General features: G+C 43.6%; 1 protein-coding gene across 1 annotated transcript in view; it reads left to right on the top strand.

Moving 5' to 3' along the window:
- Positions 1 to 13,485: 13,485 nt before the first annotated feature.
- Positions 13,486 to 15,884, top strand: part of HS6ST3 (heparan sulfate 6-O-sulfotransferase 3) — an 854,579-nt gene continuing 852,180 nt past the window's right edge. Inside the window, exon 1 of the mRNA XM_003409643.3 lies at positions 13,486 to 14,201. Within this exon, the coding sequence (XP_003409691.2) occupies positions 13,486 to 14,201 (716 nt within the window). The remainder of the gene's footprint in view (positions 14,202 to 15,884) is intronic.

Here is a 15,884-nt window from a genome sequence, read left to right as displayed (position 1 = left end):
AGGCGCTCCTTGGAAACTCTACGAGGCAGTTCTACTCTGTCCTATAGGGTCACTATGAGTCAGAATTGACTCAACAGCAACAGTTTTTTTTGTTTTGTTTTGTTTTTTAAATCTTTGTCTGAAAAATGGGCTTTGGGAATACAATCAGTTCTCTGTTAGCAGAGCATCCGGGGCCATAGCGTTGGGGGTTCCGTTAGTCTCTGTCAGACCACTAAGTCTGGTCTTTTTATGTGAATTTGAATTCTTCTGCTCTGTCTAGAACTCTGGCTTATGATCCCTGTCAGGGTGGTCGTTGTTGGTAGCTGGGCACCATCTAGTTCTTCTGGTGGAGTCTCTGTTTCATGTGGCCCTTTAGTCCTTTGGGCTAATATTTTCCTTGTGTCTTTGATTTTCTTCATTTTCCTTTGTTTCAGGTGGGATAGGACCAACAGATGGCTGCTCACAAGCTTTTAAGACCCTAGCTGCTACTCACCATAGAGGGATGTAGAATATTTTGTTCATGAACTGTGTTATGCCAATTGACCCAGATCTCTGCTGAGACTATGGTCCTCAGGCACCAGCCCCAGCTACTTGGTCCCTCAAAGTGTTTGGATATGTCTAAGAAATTTCTGTGCTTTTGTTTTGGTCCAGTTGTGCTGACTTCCCTGTATTGTGTGCTGTCCTTCCCTTCACAGAAGTTGACACTTTTCTACTATCTAGTTAGTGATTTCCCCTCCCTCTCCCTCCCCACCCTCGTAACCATCAAAGAATGCTTTTTTCTATACGTAAATTTTTTCTTAAATTCTTTTAATAATGGTCTCATACTATAGCTGTCCTTTTGCGACTGACTTATTTCACTCAGCATAATGTCCTTCAGAATTATCCATGTTGTGAGATATTTTGCAGATTCATCATCACTCTTTATCCTTGCATAGTATTCCATTGTGTGTATGTGCCATAATTTGTTTATCCAGTCATCTGTTGATGGGCATTTAAGTTGTTTCCATCTTTTTACTATTGTGAACACTGCTGCATATATCTATTTATGTGATGGCTCTTATTTCTCTAGGGTTTATTCCTAGAAGTGGGATTGCTGGATCATATTTCTATTTATAGCTTTTTAAAGAAGCATCTGTCATGTTGTTTTCCAAAGTTGTTGTACCATTTTACATTTCCACCCGCAGTGAATAAAAGTTCCAATCTCCCCACAACCCCTCCAACATTTGTTATTTTGTGTTTTTTGGATTAGTGCCAGTATCATTGGGGTGAGATGTTATCTCAATGTAATTTCGGTTTGCATTTCTTTAATGGCTGATGATCGCCAGCATTTCCTCAAGTGTCTGTTAGCCGCCTGAATGTCTTCTTTGGTTAAATCTCTGTTCATACCCTTTGTCCTTTTTTAAATTGAATTATTTGTCTTTTTGTTGTTGAGGTGTTGCAGTATCTTGTAGATTTTAGAGATTAGACCCTTATCAGATATGTTGTAGCCAAAAAATTTTTTCCCAGTCTGTAGGTTCTCTTTTTACTCTTTTGATGAAGTCTTTTGATGAGTGGGAAATTTTAAAAGAAAGCGTATTTATTTCTTAACATATTCAAAGACCATTGATTTAGAAGCTTACTAATGTGCAAAGCACTTCACTAAGTGCTTTAAAAAGAGTCATATATGAAATCTGCCCTCAAGGAGTTTCCAGGCCTATCTTTCTGGGGCTGTTGGAAATCTCTTTCTAATGGAGGCAAGGAGTCCCTGCTTGGCGCAAAAGGGTAGTGTGCTCAGCTGCTAACCGAAAGGTTGGAAGTTCAAGCCCACCCAGTGGTGCCTTGGAAGTAAGGCCTGGTGATTTACTTCCAAACAATCAGCCATTGAAAACGTTCTGGAGCAGAGTTCTACTCTGACATATGTGGGGTCACTGTGAGTCAGAATCGACTTGCCATTGTCTGGCGATAGAGGCAGAGACACCTGCCTACACTGTCTCTTAGAGCCTGCTTTAGATATTTGATCTTACGATTAAAAATATATATATATATATACATACACATACCGAAACCACCCGAACCTGTTGCTGTCTAGTTGATTCCGACTCACAGGGACCCTATACGACAGAGTAGAACTGCGCCATAGAGTTTCCAAGGAGCGCCTGGTAGATTTGAACTGCCGACCTTTTGGTTAGCAGCTGTAGCATTTAACCACTATGCCATCAGGGTTTCCATATATATCTATATATAAAGAGAGACAGAGAGAGTGAGAGAAGAGAGAAGGCAAAAGTCTTTGCCAATGTAGTAAAGGAGAACATTGCATCCTGATTTATCAAATGAAATCTTAGGAAAGAGAAAATAGTCTTTACAAAATGTGCTTCTGCCTTAGATTATCCTTTCCAAAGCTAATAATTAAACAGGTTATCTGTCTTGCTGCAGAAAAATGGAAGTACATATTTAAAACTTGCTTGGCTAAAATTAAATGTAAATGTTTTGAAGCTCAAACCCATTTGAAAAATGCAAACATTTTAATTTCCTCAGAGAACTAATAATTATCTACACTGATTTTCACTCCCAATCCTATGTCTGTTTCTCCTACCCATATTAATGGCATTACCATCCATGTAACTTTCCAAACTAGGACACTGAGTCAACCTCAATTTGCTTCTATCTCACCCCTCATACCCACTAAGCCACTAAATTCTATTGATTCTATCTTGGAAATAATCATCAAATTTCTGCTCTTTTGTTCTACTGCCATTGTGTTTGGGTCTCATTTCTCTCTTGGACCATAGTAATTGTTTGCTGGGTCTTCCACGAATTCTTTCAACAGATATTTGTGGAGTACTGACTATTTTGTATTACCTATGGAACACCAATGCATTTTTATCTCTTGTCCAGAAGTCAGATCTGAGTTCCAGATTCCTTTATACAGCTGTTTATTTATTTATTATCTCCATATAGCTGTCTCATCAGTATTTTAAACTTAACTTATCCAGAGCAGAACTCCGAATTCACTTTTCCTGCAGCAGTACTAGCCTCAATGGGTTTCTCTCTCATTTCCCCCTTTTTAGTAAATGGAAATCTCATCCTTCCTGTACCTCAAATGACAAACTTCAGAATCATCTCTGATCCATCTTTGCTCACCCCTCTTTGTCCAACCTTTCTAGCAAGTCCTATTGATTTGGCTTCCAACATATATCTTGAATCCACTCACTTCTCTCCTTCTCTACCTGGTCCAGAATCTGAGGACTGTCACTTACTAGCTGTGTGACCTTGAGTAATTAATGCCTAAAAGTCTTGGTTTCAAATGCAAAACCAGACTTTTAGAAGGATAAAAAAGGATCATTTCTTTTACTCTTAAAGTATGACTTCACCTATCAAAAGCCAAAGTCTGAAGGACTGAATCGGGAAAAATGTATATTGACTTAGCCTTTTTATCTTCTCCAAAGTGATTTATTTTGACAGGGGAAAGGATGGGCAGTTACCAGATTCTAAATGGGGGAGTTTTTGAAACATATCAGAGTGTTTTGGGTTCTTCAATGACGGGAAGTCTCTGCTGGCATTTATTTGCTGAGGACAATGATAGAATTGTCTTGCATTCACATGACTTTCAAATATTCCATTACATTCAGAAATCAAATTATGTCTTCATATGCAGTAAGATTTCAAGATAGAAGATGTATTTTGAAATATTTATAATATAGAGAAGAATGCCTAACTCATTTATGAGAATATTACATTTCCCCATGTTCTTCCTTCCAAAATCTATAGTTTATCTTGGTGTGTGATCTCTGTTTCAATTAATGTTGTTGTTGTTAGTTGCTACCAAGTCAATGCCGACTCAGGGCCACCTCATGTGTTCAGAGTAGAACTAGTCCATAGGGTTTTCAAGGCTATAACCTTTTGGAAGCATATTGACAGACCTGTCTCCCGAAGCACCTCTGGATGGGTTCAAACCACCAACCTTTTGGCTAGTAGTCAAGTGCTAAACTGTTTTCACCACCTAGGGACCTCAATTACTGCTATTCCCATGTTTTTCTTATCATATACATTTAAGTCAGGTCTATTCTTACTTATTGTAACAGTATTTTTAATTCTAGTTCCACTAACTCTTCTGCTCTTTCATTTTCTTCTTGAAAGGAATGGGTTTCGATCTTTATTTACCCAAAAGAGACAGAGGTTAGTTAAGTAGGGACTGAATTAATTTACATGGGAAACTTTACAGATTCTTCTATCTCAGGAAATGAAATCTTAAAAGATGTTTTATTCTGTCATTAGAAAATGAAGGAAGTTACATCTTTCCACGCCAAATTTATGGACTCATGGCTGTAAATTATTGTCTCTAAATTATAGTCCAGGCCACCATCACCTCTTGTCTGGTCCACCGCACTAGTTAGCCTCCTGACTGGTTTCGCAGCTTTCTCTCTTACCCCTCCTAGTCCATTCTTCATGGAGCAGAGTGAGCTTCTAATATAAACCAGGCAAGTCATTCCTTCCTTGGTATAAAATCTAAACTAGTTATCATGAATGATCTCACCCCTGCATCCCGCTCTAATGTCCTTTCTCTTCCTTGAGTCCACTCAGCTCTTTTCCACCCTAGATCTTTACACTTGTTCTGCTTAGAAAGCTCTTCTCCAGGACTTTTGGCAAGGCTAGCTAATTCTAATTCTTCAGGAGTCAGAACCCTTATCCCTGCATAACAGGTCTTCTCTGATCACCTAGTAGAAAGTGCTGCCTCCTTCCCTCCATCCCTGTAACATATTCTTCATCTTATTACTTTGCTATTTTCTTTCATATACTTGTTATAATCAGTAATTATCTCAGTTGATGGTAAATCCATCCTTCCAGTTGCTTAGGGAAAAACCTTGGCATCATCCTTGGCTCCTCTCTTTCTCTTGTCCCCCATATTCAATCCACCAGGATATACTGATGTCTCTGTATTCAAAATACAGGCAATGTGACCACTTCCCACCATCTCTTCTGCCACTACCCTGTTCTGGGTCTGAGCCACCATCATCTCTTACCCGGTTGCTAGAATACTCACTTAACTGGTTTTCCTGACTCTACAATTGCCTTCTAACAGCATATTTGCAACAAAACAGCCAAAGCGACGCCCGTCTTAGTCACCTAGTGCTGCTATAGAGAAATACCACAAGTGGATGGCTTTAACAAGCAGAAATTAATTCTCTTACAGTTTTGGAAGCCAGAAGTCTGAATTTAGGGTACCAACTCCAGGGGAAGATTTTCTTTCCCTGTTGGCTCTGCGGGGAGGTCCTTGCCATCAATCTTCCCCTGGGTCTAGGAGCTTCTCAGCACAGGGACCCTGAGTCCACAAGATGTGCTCTGTTCCTGGCTCTTCGTGCTTGGTGGTAATGAGGTCCCTCTCCTTTCTGCTGTATTCTCTCTTTTATATCTCAAAAGAGATTAACTCAAGATACAACCTAATCCTGTAGATCGAGCCCTGCCTCATTAACATAACTGCCTCTAATCCTGCCTCATTAACATCATAGAGGTTAGGATTTACAACACAGAGGAAAATCATATCAGATCACAAAATGGTGGATGATAACACAATACTGGGAATCATGGCCTAGTGACACACATTTTTGGGGGACACAACTCAATTCATAACAGACCCCTTTAAAGATTTTCAAATCCCCTGGTGGCTGTCTCAGATTAAAAGCCTTATAATAGCCCACTTGGCTCTACATGACCTGCATCCCTACTTCTGCATCCCTGCATCTGACTTCTGCCCTCCTCTTTACCCTGCTGGCATTTAAACCCCTTCCAGGCAAAAATGATTGTCTTTATTGCTCTGTAAGGTATTCCAATAGCCTAAAAGTACCTGGCTCATTGTAGGGGCTCAATATTTTTGGATTAAATAAAGGAATGAATCTTATTTACTTCTTCATTGTTTATTTTTCTGCTGCTGGAATGCAAGATACATGAGGACAGGGTCCTTATTTGTCTTGTTTAATGTCTAATCCAAAGCACTCAGAACAGTGTCTAGTATACAGTAAGCGCTCAACAAGGTTTTTTTTTTTTTTTTTTTAAAGAAAAGAATGAATATCTACCATGAAAATATTAGCACCTCTACTTACACTGTTATTGTCAGGTTCTGTCCAGTCGGTTCCTACTCGTAGTGACCCTAAACACAACAGAACGAAATATTCCCTGGTCCTGCGCCATCCCCACTATTGTTGCTATGCTTGAGCCCATTGTTGCAGCCACTGTGTCAATCCATCTCATTGAGGGTCTTCCTCTTTTTTACTAACCCTCTACTTTACCAAGCATGATGCCCTTCTCCAGGGACTTATCCCTCCTGATAATATGTCCAAACTATGGGAGACATAGTTTGCCATCCTTGCTTCTAAGGAGCATTCTGGTTGTACTTCTTCCAAGACAGATTGGTGCACCTTAGTCCCCAAGGTGACATCTTTGTTTTTCCATACTTTAAAAAGGTCTTTTGTAGCAGATTTGCCCAATGCAATGCGTCTTTTGATTTCTTGACTGCTGCTTCCATGGGTGTTGATTGTGGATCCAAGTAAAATGAAATCCTTGAGAACCTCAATCTTTTCACCATTTATCATGATGTTGCTCATTGGTCCACTTGTGAGGATTTTTGTTTTCTTTATGTTGAGGTGTTATCCAGACTGAAGGCTGTGGTCTTTGATCTTTATCAGTAAGTGCTTCAAGTCTTCTTCACCTTCAGTAAGCAAGGTTGTGTCACCTGCATAATGCAGGTTGTTAATGAGTCTTTCTCTAATCCTGATGCCCTGCTCTTCTTCATATAGTCCAGCTTCTTGTATTATTTGCTCAGCATACAGATCGAATAGGCGTGGTGAAAGAATACAACCCTGATGCACAACTTTCCTGACTTTAAACCATGCAGTTTCCCCTTGTTCTGTTTGAACAACTGCATCTTGATCCATGTACAGATTCCTTATTAGCACAGTTGTTTCGGAATTCCCATTCTCTGAAACGTTATCCATAATTTGTTATGATCCACACAGTCGAATGCCTTTGCGTAGTCAATAAAACACAGGTAAACATCCTTCCGGTATTCTCTGCTTTCAGCCAGGATCCATCTGGCATCAGCAATGATATCCCTGGTTCCATGTCCTCTTTCAAATCCAGCTTGAATTTCTGACAGTTCCCTGTTGATATACTGCTGCAGCTGCTTTTGAATGATCTTCAACAAAATTTTGCTTGCATGTGATGTTTATGATATTTTTCGATAATTTCCACATTCAGTTGGATCACTTTTCTTTGGCATAGGCATAAATATGGATCTCTTCCAGTTCGTTGGCCAGGTAGGTGTCTTTCAAATTTCTTGGCATAGATGAGTGAGCACTTCCAGCGCTGCATCCATTTGTTGAAACATCTCAACTGGTATTCCATCAAATTTTCACCAATGCCTTCAGCACCACGGGTTCCTGAATATGTTACCTCCTGAAATGTTTGGACATTGACCAATTCTTTTCTGGTATAGTGACTCTGTGTATTCCTTCCATTTTCTTTTAATGCCTCCAGAGTCATTTAATATTTTCCCCATAGAATCCTTCAGTATTGCAACTCGAGGCTTGAATTTTTTTCTTTAGGTCTTTCAGCTTGAGAAATGCAGAGTGTGTTCTTCCCTTTTGGTTTTGTATCACCAGATCTTTGCACATGTCATCATAATACTTCAATTTGTCTTCTTAAACTGCCCGTTGAAATCTTCTGTTCAGCTCTTTTACTTCATCATTTTTTCCTCATATTTTAGCTACTTGACATTCAAGAGTAAGTTTCGGAGTCTCTTCTGACATACCTTTTGGTGTTTTCTTTCTTTCCTGTCTTTTTAACGACCTCTTGCTTTCTTCGTGTATGATGTCCTTGATGTCATTCCACAACTCACCTGGTCTTTGGTCATCGGTGTTCAATGTATCAAATCTATTCCTGAGATGGTCTCTAAATTCAGGTGGGAAATACTCAAGGTCATACTTTGGCTCTAGTAGACTTATTCTAATTTTCTTCAGTTTCACCTTGAACTTACATATGAGTAATTGAAGGTCTGATGTGCAGTTGGCTCCTGGCCTTGTTCTGACTGATGATATTGAGCTTTTCTGTGATCTCTTTCCACAGATACAGTAGATTTGATTCCTGTGTATTTCATCTGGCGAGATCCATGTGTATAGTAGCCATTCGTGTTGGTGAAAAAGATATTTACAATGAAGAAGTCATTGGTCTTGCAAAATTCAATCACATGATCTCCAGCATTATTTCTATCACCGAGGTCATATTTTCCTACTACTGATCCGTCTTCTGTGTTTTCAGGTTTAGCATTCCAATCACTAGTAATTATCAGTGCCTTCTGATTGCATGTTCAATCAATTTCAGACTGCAGAAGCTTGTAAAAATATTCAGTTTAGTGTTTGGTGTGTAAATTTGAATAATACTCATATTAACTGGTCTTCCTTGTAGATGTATAGATATTATCCTATCCTGACAACATTGTACTTCAGGATAGGTCTTGAAATGTTCTTTTTGACCACGAATGCAATGTCATTCTTCTTCAAGTTGTCATTCCCAGCATAGTAGACTATATGATTGTCTGATTCAAAATGACCCATATCAATCCATTTCAGCTCACTAATGCCTAGGATATTGATCTTTATGTGTTCTATTTCATTTCTGTTGATTTCCAATATTCCTAGATTCATACGTAGTACATTCCAGGTTCCAATTATTAGTGGATGTTTGCAGCTGTTTCTTCTCATTTTGAGTTGTGCCACATCAGCAAACGAAGATCTGGAAAGCTTGACTCCATCTATGTCATTAAGGTCAGCTCTACTTTGAGGAGGCAGCTCTTTCTCAGTCATATTTTGAGTGCCTTCCAACCTGGGGGGCTCATCTTCCAGCACTATATCAGGCAATGTTCTGCTGCTATTCACAAGGTTTTCACTGGCTAATACTTTTTAGAAGTAGACTGCCTGCTTCTTTTTCCTAGTCTGTCTTAGTCTGGAAGCTCAGCTGAAACCTGTCCTCCCTTGGTGACCCTGCTCGTATTTGAACACTGGTGGCATAGCTTCCGGCATCGCAGCAATACACATGCTCCCGCAATATGACAAACTGAGAGAGGCGTGGGGGTCGACAAACTGAGAGAGGCGTGGGGGTCCTTACACTATTCTGAGTTAATGAACACATTAAGCATTCAGATGGCAGAGTTTCCATTCATCACTCAAAGGAAATTATCTATGGTGGATGTGTTCTGTTATATAATAAAGCAAAGAATGAAGTGTTCATATTAACAGAACTTTATGGTAAGCAGTACGTGGAGTCATGGTCACCCCAAAGTTACAATCATGTAGTAAACTGGAATTCAGGAAACATATGTCACCATTCTTTCTGCAGTTTGCTCTGTCTACACAAACTATTCTGCTTAACTTCATCCAGAAAAAGAAAACTACAGTTTTTCTGGTTATTAGTAATACTTCTTACTCTAGTTTTTTTTTTTTTTTTTACTTATTGGTTTGTCTACAAAAATGGAAAGAAAAGGCATTTCAGTGTTTCAGAGCACTTTCTGTTCTTGAAAGAGAGACGCATGCCACCAGTGACTTACATAATCTATTTCGTTTTTCATCTCTATTGAAGGTCATTCATATCTATACATCCCTGTGTGCAAATGTAGGGGATCTAAAACCACTCTCTGTGATTGTTTGGGTTGTTATTCTCTCCTGGGTTTCCTCAACATTCTCAAAGGCAGTTTCTGGCACCTAAGGGAAAATGGAGATGTTGAGATGCAATTTTATCTCCCAATTGAACTTGATTAAATGGGGACTGTTCTAATCAAAAGTTTGAATCCTGGGAGAGTGCAATGTTGTTAACAGGTTTGAGAATATTTGAGAAAAACAGGGAGGAAGAGTATTAAAGTTAAGGCAGAGAAAGAATCAGGCAAGAAAATAATTGTTGTAAAGCTTATTAAGGCATAAAATTAGGTGAACAAATTGCTTCACAGGTAGCGTTAGGCCTGATGCTAGACTGGCAAAGGAAACGGAAGAAAGCTCCTTGAAAACATTGTTTTTATTATTTTAATAATTTGTGTAGGAATCATAGTAGCTGCAGTCTGTTAGCCAGAAACAATTGCCAGCTGGTGTCATCCTGGAGTAACTGGAGTAGACTGAATGCAAATGTGGTTTTCCTTTTTACCTGGATAGCATTCAATTTTAGGAAGTTTCATTTTCGCCTGAGTGTGAGGTCTGCCCTTGTAGATAAGGGAGCTTATTTATTGTGTTGACTTAAGAGCTTTGATTAGGTTCACACCAAGTTCCACAACTGTAATAGGGACCCCACAGCTGGGGCAGAGGGTGTTTATACGACCAAAGTTACCCATTGTTACAAACGCATGATTGAGGGCATGGCTGACTTACCTGTGTAACCGCCTTCATTCTACACATGGCTTTCTTTGTGGCCACCTCAAGGAAATGATGTAAATCCATCAGATATTTTACTGGAAGCAAAAATTGATCATCTGGGATCATATTCTTTGAAAAGGGCTAAAGGTGCATTTACTTACTGAAACGCACATTTTGTTAGCAACATAGTTGTTATACTTATTTATTATAATTTTTTCTCCTGAAATTCTACTAATTTGTCTTCTAAAAATGAGAGGATTATCTTAAGGTTACTATTGTTTATCTGAAAGCCCACAGATGAGGTGCGTAAATACTGCAGGAAGCAGAGATTGCTCAGCTTTGCCTAGAAAGCCGGGGGGAGGGGAAACCATTTAATTGTTCTGTTGAGATTCCATCCTGCCTCTTTACTAAAAGGGTTTTCAAGAGAGGAGAGAGAGGAAATTATGGGGTCTGGTTTTGATGTCCATTGGATTTGTGATCTGAATACACTTCAGGGATGTTAGTGGTTTCTAATCTTGGCTCTGCTTTCACCTAGCTTTCCTTGGTTTAGTTTCCTCATCTCTGAAATGGGATACTATACTTGTCCTATCTCCTTAGAGTGTTATTTTGAGGAAAAAACGAGATAATGGCCAGGAAAGCACATTCCAATATAGTGCTATTACCACTAGCACCAAGGTTATCTATTTGAGTAGTTAACAAGGTTATATGTATTCATGCAATTATCACTCGATTTTATAGAAAATGAGAAACTTCTCAAATTAGGTAATATAAAAAGGTATACTTGGCTAGGGCAAAGTTGTTTTTTTTATTTTTTAAATAAGTAACACAATTTACCAGGTGTGTTCAGAAAATAATTGTTGGGTTTTATCATTTTCTTTTCTTTTGTTCTATTACAATTTCTTGCTTTGGAAAGTAGTGCCATGGCATTAATAGGATTTTAAACTTGAGAGAGAGAGAGGGAAATAGGATCAAATAAGCTTTAAAGAAGCTCATTCATCTTACTCCACACCTTTCCAACAATATCAGCTGAAAAAGGGATGAGGAAGGGCACACTTCTGTGGTTGTTTATAGAGCTGAAAACAGGAAAGGAAGCAAAGGGGGGAAGCGTTGTTGAGAAGAATCCCATTTGTCTAGAACAATAAAAATAACTCTCTAGGGGCAGAATCGAGCATCCCCGGAAGAAACCCAGATCTCAACTGATGGCTGCAAAATGGACAGTCTGACACAGGAAAAAGACAGTACAGTGTCTCAGAAGAGACCCGTACGTACTGCATGGATCCACAGAGCCCTCAGGTGAGGAGGTTGGTTGCTATGAATGCATGGGATTCAAGGTGTGGTGAACTAGGACTGGTAGGGCAGCCAGGAGGACATGTTGGCCTGGGCCAGGGACTCACACTGCATTCTTCTCAACATACTGCCACCCTCCACTTGGAAAATGGGTCAATCAAGTTCAGGGATTGTAGAGGGGCAGTTAACTCCAATTTGATGAAACATCTATTATGTGAAAAACAGAGATTGTTATTAAACAGATATTTGGTTCTCAGGTAAATGCAAAATTTAGATGCTATCGAGTTTTCAAAAACATCTGCACATAAGCAGGAGCTTGTTGAACTTCTGTCAAACAGATATATGTAGATCTTCCACATTGAGGACAGCGAGGGAGTCCTGCGTGTTTAAGGGCTCAGCGAATATTAGTAGAATTAATTTTAGGAAGTGACCTCCAAACTCCTCTTACCTTCTAAACAAAGTAGGTTTGTGGGTTGGTCTGTCTAGTGCTGAAAGATGTGTGCATTAAATAGCCTGACACACAGTAGGCGCTTAATGGATACTTGGCGGGTGGATGCTGGCTGAATAAAGTTGTAGAGTTGGACACATCAAGTTTGTAGTTAAGAAAGGACTGAAAAAAACAAAAACAAAAAACTTGAGCGCCAGTCAAAATGTCTTGGGTAGAAATTAAAAGCAGTGTGGAGCCATTTCCCCTGCAGAGGAGGGATCAGCCAACCCACGTAGAATCTGGTCTAGATCTCCCGGCGGCAGCGTGCAGGTGTCACCTCTGCAAATAAGGCGGGCCAGGCTTCTATCCACTCTCATACGGAGAAACCTGCCTGTTTAGAGGTCTCGGATCAGCGCCAGCGACTGTCTCCTCCTGGCTTCTTTGTTGTTGTTGTGCGCCGTCCAGTCGATTCCGACTCATACCCAGCCTCTTCACACTCCACCTTTTCCTTTACCCCAAATCTCTCCTTGCTCTTGGCTGAAGGGATTCCCACCCCCAGCTGCCTCCTCAAGCCCCGCGGAGCAGCGGACTCCTCCCCTGGAAACTCCTCCGGGGCTGGTGAAGGATTTGGCGCATGCTCCGTACCTAGGGCAGGTTTTTGCTGCGGGTAGCTGGGCTCCTGTCACACCGGCTGGCGGGTTGTGGCGGTGCCAGCCTGTGTGTGCGAGTGTGTCTGCGTGCCTGTGCCTGAGCGGACAGACCCGGAGCAGCAGTGCGACTCTTCGGGAGAGGCGGCTCCGCAGAGGCGCCTCACCCGCTCCCGCTGCGGGGGCCGCTCTGCAAACTTGCCCTCGCGGCTCCGGAGCCCAGCGTCTCCGGGTCTGCGGGCAAAGGCGCCGGGCGCGCGTGCGGGGCGCGGTGCCCGCGGCCGGCCGGGGCAGAGGGGCCGCGCTCGCGCTTTCGCCCTTCTCCCGCGCCTTGGCGAGCCTCATGAAGTCCCCGCGCTCGCGCCCGCAGACGCTCGGGTTCTCGGCTGCCCGGGGCAGGTCCAGGACCCGGGCCCCGCTCCCCCGCGCCTGAGAGCCGGCGGCGGGATGCTCTGAGTCGCCTGAGAGCGCCGCGCCGCGCCCAGGCGGGAGCACAGAGCGGCCAGAACCGGGCGCCCCGGGAGCGCAGGGCGCCCCACGCCGCAGCCGCAGCCGCAGCCGCGCGCCTCCGCGCCCGCCTCCCCGCCTCCCCTCGCAGGCCCCGGCTGTGCCAGCCCCGGAGTGCCGCGGGGCCGCCAGCCAGCCGCACTTCTCGGCGTCAGGGGCATGGAGGAGCGGCGGGCTCCGAGCCGCGCCCCGGAGTCCCCGAAACTTCCGAGCGGGCGCCCGTCCGCGCCGCTGCCGCCGCCGCTTCGCCTGCCGGCCTGAGAGCGGGACCATGGATGAAAGGTTCAACAAGTGGCTGCTGACGCCGGTGCTCACTCTCCTCTTCGTGGTCATCATGTACCAGTACGTGTCCCCCTCCTGCACCAGCTCGTGCACCAACTTCGGGGAGCAGCTCCGCGCGGGGGAGGCCGGGCCGCCAGCCGCTGCCGCCGCTCCGAGCGCCGCCCGCCGGGCGCAAGCGCCGCCCGAGGAGTGGGAGCGGCGACCCCAGCTGCCCCCGCCGCCCCGGGGGCCGCCCGAGGGGCCTCGGGGGGCCGTGGCACCCGAGGAGGAGGAGGAGGAGCCGGGGGACCTGGAGGAGGACGAGGCGGAGGGGGAGGACGAGGAGCCGGACTCCGAGGCCCCCGAGAACGGCTCCCTGCCTCGCTTCGTGCCGCGCTTCAACTTCACCCTGAAGGACCTGACGCGCTTCGTGGATTTCAACATCAAAGGGCGCGACGTGATCGTGTTCCTGCACATCCAGAAGACCGGGGGCACCACGTTCGGCCGGCACCTGGTGAAGAACATCCGGCTGGAGCAGCCGTGTAGCTGCAAGGCGGGCCAGAAGAAGTGCACCTGCCACCGGCCGGGCAAGAAGGAGACGTGGCTCTTCTCCCGCTTCTCCACCGGCTGGAGCTGCGGGCTGCACGCCGACTGGACAGAGCTCACCAACTGCGTGCCGGCCATCATGGAGAAGAAGGACTGTCCCCGCAACCACAGCCACACCAGGTACTGTTTCCTGCCTCTTCTCGCTTCCTGCCACCTCCCCGCCCCTCTCCCCTGAGTGCCGACCCCGGGCGGCGCCGCGCTCCCAGGGCGTGCGCGTGGTTCCCCGACTTCTTCAGCCGTTGGGGCTGAAGGTTGGAGAGAGGGATGAGCAGCCTCTGGATAGTGCTGTGGTCTTGAACTCGCTCCCCTTCCCCCAGCCCCCGCTGCTTCCCGCCACCCCCTTCACCTTCAAAGGTGTCCACAGCTGTCGTGGGTTTCCTTCCCGGTGCCTAGCACGGCGTTGCTTCCCTCCAGACTGACCTTCCAAAACCCCAGGGAGGAGGGTCTGGGTTAGTCCTGCGAAGTCGAATCTAGTACTTAAGTTTTGTGAGTGGAAACCCAACACTCGGAGCCGAGCCCGATGGCTGGTGACAGGCAGGTGGAGTTCGGTGTAGAAGGCAGGGCAGGCATTCTCCAGGCACGGTGAAGTTAGAGACCAGTATAATCCCCTGGTAAGTGTGGCTCTTAGCTGGCTGCCCGCCAGCTCAGGAAGCAATCCTCTTGATGCAGCCTTGAAGATACATGTTCAGATTCCTGCCCTATCTCTATAACCCTAATTCTGGAGATGGTCTTTGTTGCCCAGCAGTGATGGGATTCTGACTGTTGATTTTCTCAGCAAGGTTTCCATTCTCCCTGTAGGCCATTCCATCAACTCATTCCAGAAGTGTCTATGAAGGGCCTACTGTGTGCCTGGCAGTGTGCTAAATGCTGAGTGGATACAAAAATATAATAAGCAAGATTCCTTTCTTTAAACCTGGAACGCTTTTCTCCTCCTCCCCCCCCTTTTTTTTTTAAATAGTAATATGCCAAGAATTAGGGAAGTTTGAACTCTTAATAGCCAATCAAACTGCTTATATTATTAATATCCTTTGAGAGAGACAGGGGCTTCGGAATTTGGTTGAATGTTCTTCCTGCCCCTTACAATTTGAAAATTAATCTGACATGCTCACTCGAGGGACTAAAATATTAAAAGCTTGGAACACTAGTTTATCAAGGTTTTGATCTCAAAGATTTTGAACAATTTGGTGCAAGGAAATAGGAACTTAAAAACTGCAGCTCAGTATGTTGATGTCAGACGGCTTTTGCATTTGGCATTATGGAAAAGCTGCATTTACTGGAAGCTACCAGGTTCTAGAATTCACCACTGCTGAAGCACCTCATTCTACTTTGTTTCTCCAAGAGTGAGCAAAATTTCATTATGGGGTGTTTTTACTCTGGCAGTTTTTCAAATACTTTATTTCTCCTCTGCTCCTTTTACTGCTTAATAGAAATTGGTTAGATTAAGAAAGTGATTAGGGTTGGAATGAAGGTCTTAGGTTCCTTCTTTAATATATTTTAAAGATCTTTTACTTTTAAAGATTTGTAATGATGTATGATTTTAGATTCTGTCACTCTATTTTAGCTTAAAACTTAGTTTTACAATTAAGTATAACTTCCCAACTTCCTGACACATAAAAGACAATCAATGCTATATTTCATTCAATATTGTACTCTTTGTATTTAGACTTTTACATATTAATCGCTGAATGACCTCAAAGAGTTTGCCAGTCTGCGTCTCGCCTTCTGTTAAAGACTGGCAACATCGATTATTACATAGGAACTTTTAATGACTCTTTGGTGGGGGGGCGGTCAGCATTATTTTCT

This window comes from Loxodonta africana, chromosome 17, assembly GCF_030014295.1.
Source record: "Loxodonta africana isolate mLoxAfr1 chromosome 17, mLoxAfr1.hap2, whole genome shotgun sequence".
Taxonomy (NCBI): Eukaryota; Metazoa; Chordata; class Mammalia; order Proboscidea; family Elephantidae; genus Loxodonta; species Loxodonta africana.
This window is presented reverse-complemented; position numbering and strand designations above follow the sequence as displayed.